Source organism: Mercenaria mercenaria, unplaced genomic scaffold, assembly GCF_021730395.1.
Source record: "Mercenaria mercenaria strain notata unplaced genomic scaffold, MADL_Memer_1 contig_3834, whole genome shotgun sequence".
In the NCBI taxonomy this organism is placed as follows: Eukaryota; Metazoa; Mollusca; class Bivalvia; order Venerida; family Veneridae; genus Mercenaria; species Mercenaria mercenaria.
In genome coordinates this window covers 71,356-77,565 of record NW_026462012.1, presented here as the reverse complement: position 1 = coordinate 77,565, position 6,210 = coordinate 71,356, and the positions used below count along the sequence as shown (strand labels likewise).

Sequence of the window (6,210 nt, the reverse complement as noted above, 5' to 3'; positions counted from 1 at the left end):
AATCGAGACGAAATATCCGTCCCCAGGTCACTTGCGAGAGGCTTGTATATCAAAAATATTGAAAGCTAGGAATATTATATGTATATCAAAACCACTGGCACCAGAACAGAACAGAAAGAAAATACCTCTGTACATGTTATACCTTACCCCTAGGTATTCTATAAGAACCATGGTCATGAAGGGGAAAATATACTAACCCGTTCAATCGCGCATTTCATACAAAAACACGCAAATCGGTAAATGTGTACAATAGATATCAAACAAGTTGTAATTTATCTTCCATTGTGTACCGGTCACATTGCTTCAATTCATCTTATCTTAGAAAAACAACGCGTAGTTTATAGTTATTTCAACGTTACACAAAAAACTTACTTGAACGGCCAAGTTCCGTTCTAGATTACAAAACCATTCTGTTTGGCTGTTGTGAAAATGTATGTCATTTTACTACACGTGTTCGCTAAAATGTGAAAATGCAGCATAAATGTGCAAAATGAATAAATGCACTTCCGTTAATCACAGTTACATAATCGATGATAAGAAGCAGATAAGTTGGGAGGTGATTTTGCAGATTGGTTCATCATCGGTCTCATATTGTTAGTTTAGGAAATGATTTCATAACGGGTTTGGAATAGCTTGTACATAATAAGCATAAAAATAAGCGTCCTTCTCGCTCTTTCCCCCCCTAACTTTCCATTCCCATCCATCAGAGGTTCGTCAAAATCCCGAGGAATCACGGTAGACCTCTGGTATGCGAGAATGTTAGTTTCATGATCTGTCACACTTAGAAGAATTTTTATATTCAATTAAATCGTTATTATACTGTTTACTTTGAAGAAATGAATCATTGTAAATGAAAAGCAACTGTTATTTTTTTTTTTTTTTTTTTTTTTGTTTGAGCAGGAATACTCTAAAACAACGAATTTCGTGTTTTTACACCATTCTTCATTCACTTAATAATACTTGGAACAATTGATACGTATTAATCCTTCCTGATAATAACAAGATAAATCAATACTGATATTAACAACTTATTCAAGGTCTTTAATTTAATTGATATGATAATATTAAGAGATGCATACAATCTACCTTTATCTCGCGAGATCAAAACGAGAGCGTGATTACATGGCATTGTCCGGATGAATATAATGTCAATTTATAACTTTGTATAATGTCAAATGTGACACGAACATCTTAAATTTATTGATGGATTAAGCGAGGACTGCACACCAGTCATTTAATTATAAACAATAGATACTCGTGTATCCTGCATTTAAATTTGAAGCTGATGTGTATTAAGTTATAAAAACGTAGGACTAAACATTTCTTTTTAATCTGAATCTTACTGTTAAGTAACATCTTGTAGTTAAGATTAAACGCGGAATAGCTCCAAAAGAAAAGGTTAGATTTTAAAATATAAGATTGTACATTGAATGCAGAATTTGGTTATACGGACAAACTCCACCCTGGGACAAGGCTCAATCTGACCAGGGTGGACAAATTCTCCCAATCCTCACAACCTTTTTATAGTATACAAATTTTCCGTGCCTTCACTCCGTTAAAATAATTATATTGATCTTAACTTGTCATTTGAACACGATTGTTTAAAATAAACAATGTGTGTCATTAAAAAATGTTATTCTCCGTTTTTTGTACCAAAACTTGATTTATTATATTTCTACAAGAATGCTTTATTTTATTAACTCCTGTTAATAATGTCTTAAATAATACTTTAACACTACATCTAGAATTAAGTATCTATTCGATGCAGTTTCCATATATATTAAACGAATCGGCGTATATTTACAGAAATGTAGACATTAGTCCCAGTTATAATGCTTAAGCTCCGCCTTGTTGCACTTTTTCACTCAGTTACACATAAAAAACATCTTTATAATTGTTCTTTAATACTAACACATTTTACGGTTCTAACATTAGAAAGTCAATCGAGGGGAGCTACGGTCTAGTGGTTAAGGTGTACGGCGCTCAACCAGGAGCTCATGGGTTCGAAACTACCGATGTCACGGTCATGTTTCTCATAATAGTTTTCATCTAAAATTTGCGCAAAGTGAGGTGGTGATATGCAAGTTATTCGAAATCACTGGCGTCTGAGGACCTTTTTTAAATTAATGAAAAGTACGCGAATTGCTTATAAATAATAAAAATTGTAAAAAGATCCTTTGGAAGCAAAGAATGCAATCAAGAATAATAAAAGCAGACTCGGTTTGATTGAGTGCTTATGAGAGGTAATGAAATGTGCATCACCTCTTAGCACCGGCTTGAGCGGAACTCTGTCATAAACATTAAATCGTGGTGATCTACACTGCTACACTGTGATTTATCTTTTGTCACATCACCGAGATATCAATACTAATTTAAAAGAAACAACACGAATGTCAAGGCACGCGGACATGATGCAGAATCTAGTAACAGATTTGCGTGCGTGCGTGAGCGCTGATTTAAAGTCGCCTGGTTTCGCAAAAAGACGGATCGTTTCATGTGTGTGTGTGTGTGTGTGTGTGTGTATGTGTGTGTGTTTGATTGGTTGGTTTCAGTGTTCATTTAGAAGCACAAATAAAAACCATGTGGCAGGTACCATCAACCGGTTCGTACGCATGTATAGAAACTTCATAATTTGAAAGAATGCTTTTGAAGTACCGTGCGCTTGACATTGTTGTGTTTTTGTTTGATATCACCATGTATTAACAAAAACTATTATAGTTACTTATTTAAAATTAATGTATTTATACACATTATAAGTGTATTGTTGTTTATTGTCCGCTAAAAGTCTTGCATATATACTACTCAAGGGCTTTCTAGGGTAATGTATTTATTAGAATTTATGAAATACTATACACTTACTTAATGGTCAAGTTAGTTGTCAAAACTATTGACCTGTGATTTATCTTAAAAGTTGTCATTATATATCTAAAACCCATGTATAAGCTGAAAGAAGTATGATATTGTTGCGAGCCGGGGAGTACACTAGTTGGCCACTTGGTAGCGTTAAAATGTCAGGTGATTACAGGAAACTAGGGATCACTGAGGAAGGACCAAGGGGAGGCTACTTGGCAGATCAACAAACGACAATACACGGTCTTTACAGGCGTATGCTAATCTACCAGTGCTCAACTGTAAATGCCTTCCCGGACTACAGTATTCTCAGGATTGTTTTGGACTTCCAGAAATAAAAATACCTAACCACATGTACCAGTGGGAAAACAAATAAGATGCTCTAAAAATTTACAACTTTTGTTTTAATATTACCCTAACACGAATGACTTGAAAATTCGAAGAAATAAAGAATAAAAATATGACGAAATAAAGAATAATCAGTCAGAATAATAATAATAATATGCAATACTAGAATAATTGAACAGAAGGTTCCGTGATGATCCAAAATAAAAGTGCGCGTACGGGGCTACCTGTGACCGACCCGAAAAATAAACTAGGAAAATTCCTAAGTCAAAATGTGCTTTCAGGTGAATGAAAATAAACCTTAGAAAACAGCAAAATATCCTTGCTAGAAATACGGATTTATGCTAAAGAGGCACTTAGTAATTGCTATAAAAGTCTAGAGCTAGATACATTTTAAATTTTTATCACAAAATTTTCTTAGTGCGAAAAACGGATGAAAATGCTGCTAAACTTCATTTAAACAGCGACGAACATACTTAATAAAATTTATCTACCTTTACTGGGTCCCTTTTTCCTATTTATAATAAAAGAATTAAATAGAATTTAAAAAACTAAGATCCTAAAATAATGCAACTGAATGCTTTCAAAATAAAGATGGAACTCCCCGGACAGAAGTCAGTCACGGGTATATATATGCCCACTGCACACGAACGCTTGCGGGCATACAAACAATGTGTGCAGGGCGCGCAAGGGTTGCACACAACTGCGTGCAGATGCACACATTGACGTATGCACAAAATACAACAATAAAATACAATATTACGGCACACGAATGTTACGTTAAATTATTTTTAACAAAAAACTAGCGCTTAAGCATAAAAATAACGGCCCCAAACACATTTTAACAATTTACAACATTTAAAATTTAGCGCCTAGAAAACTTCACGGTTATAAGCGCCCCGTGTGCACTTGCTCGATAAGTGACGTCATACAAGGTAGAACGTGCACCCGATATAAATGGCTGACAAGAAACACTTCCTGAATTAACACTGAAACAATTATCAAAAAATGCACGATACAACAATGATTTTAAAATGTTCTAGGTCCATAAAGATGAAAATGGTAATTAATTTCTGAAATGCAATATGATTTAAACAGCTAACTTTACATGGAACATGTATAGCAATAAAAATAGAACCGGCGCTATGCAAAAAGGTTGGTGGGGTACCCGTTCACTACATTATCCCCCGCCTAAAGTGGCAAAGTTCCATCTGCAACTAGATTCCAACAAATGAAAACACCCATGAACAAAATGAAGAATAACCCCCCTTTATGACTATAGACATGCTTGCACTGGTAAAAAAAAAGAATTGCAAAAATACAATTTGTACATGAAAGTTTCTCAAAGCTCAGTACACATCAAATTGTATCATAAATCTGTAACACTTACATATGCATTTATTACAATTCAAATGCAATTCAGAATAAATAAAAGGTTCGTGTGCCGAAAATGTAAGGTATAACAATGTGACATAGCTCCTACTCCCTCTCATTCCTCGTCCTACTAAACCTGTGTCGTTCTTCATCTCTGTCATTCGGCCGTCTGTCTGTTCTTATCTCGACGCTACTCCGTCTGTCCGTGTCGCTCCTCCTGTCCTCTTGCCAGCTGTCCGTCCTACTCCTGTCTGTGCTCCGCCTGTTCGTCCTGCTTCTGTCGGTACTTCGCCTGTTCATATTGCCCCTGTCTGAACTCTGCCTCCTGCTTCTCTCTCGTCCGTGGTCACTCCTACTCCTGTCTTGTCTAACCCATCTGTCTCGACTCCGTTCCCTGTCCCTATCCTCACGTTCAATCGTCTGTATTTCCGCATCCCTGGTGACCTTAGTCCCGTCCATCCTATCTAACCTTTCGGCAAACCGTTCAAGAGCTTTATTCTGTTCCTTCACCGTATCTGTCAACATCTTCACCATCTCAACTGTGCGGTCCACCGACCGATTGACCATGTCTGTTGACTGCTTCACCAGACCCGACAGTGATTCTATCAGCTGTCTCTGAGTGGAACTGGCTGAGGACACTGACGAGTCTGATGAGTCAGACGACGAAGAATAAGCTCGCCTAGCCCGCCTACGTATCCGTCCGACTGGGACCTTGTCTCTTTTAGTGACCTCCTTCCCCGAGTGTTCCGGTAGGATGTCCTCTTCGGCCGCTCCTTCCTCACTCTCTACGTCTGCCTTTGTGCTTTTGTCTCTTCCTTGGTGGTGGCTTTTGGTACTGACTCGACGCTCCTCCCTGTCACTCCTGCCTTAACACTCTCCGCCACGATCCTAAGGTCTAGAGCCTCCTCGTGCGTGTCGACGACCTCGTCTCTGCCTTTATCCACACTCCCTACGCTCAAGTCAAGGACCCCCGTTTCCCCATGCAGAATTCCGGTAACCCCATCAAGTATGCCCGTATCGTGTTCATCTAGCTGCTTTACGTCGTAAATCTCAATCAGGACGTTGTCATGGCCACCCTGCTGCTGTTTCTCACCTTCTGTATAAGCTCCTACTCCCTTGGCCCCACCTACACTCCCGTCCTCTGATCCCAGATCATCATAGTCCAGTGGAGACGGCGGTAGCGGTGCAAGTAATGACTGTTTTACTGCGGTATACAGAATGTCTCCCGTCTCCACTGGCTCCGGGCTAGTCGCTATACTCCTACTCCTCTTCAGGAAGTGCTGTACAGACTCCTCCTTGGTCAGAACCTTCATGTCATCTTCCCCGATAAGTATAGACTTTGACTGACCAGGGGTAGGTCCTCGGCATTTCCCCTCTGGTTATGCATGAGTATGACTTAAGGTGTCGCGTGTATTGTTCCTCAGTAACGCAATGAAACAGGCAGCTGCTGCAACTATATGGAACACGATCTAACTGCACGTGATGCTTATACACGTGGGCCTCAATACGCCCCTTCTCCGCCACATATTCAGGCCGTCCAATCTTGGGACAATGGAGACATCTGTAGGCTCGCCCTCTACGGTTGGCTGCATGAATCAGTTGTTGATGTGCCATCTAAAGAAAATAAAAGAACAAAACGCA

The 6,210-nt window shown here is 38.8% G+C and overlaps 1 protein-coding gene across 1 annotated transcript; it reads right to left on the bottom strand.

The window, feature by feature from the left end:
- Positions 1 to 4,674: 4,674 nt before the first annotated feature.
- LOC128553447 (serine/threonine-protein kinase fray2-like) lies at positions 4,675 to 5,136 on the bottom strand. The gene has a single exon (XM_053534598.1). The coding sequence runs from the start codon at positions 5,134 to 5,136 to the stop codon at positions 4,675 to 4,677; it is 462 nt and encodes a 153-aa protein (XP_053390573.1).
- Between the last annotated feature and the right edge of the window lie 1,074 nt (positions 5,137 to 6,210).

What these genes read in the sequence shown, in the direction of transcription:
- LOC128553447 (XM_053534598.1), bottom strand. Translation starts at nt 5,136, where the DNA reads ATGGTCAATCGGTCGGTGGACCGCACAGTTGAGATGGTGAAGATGTTG.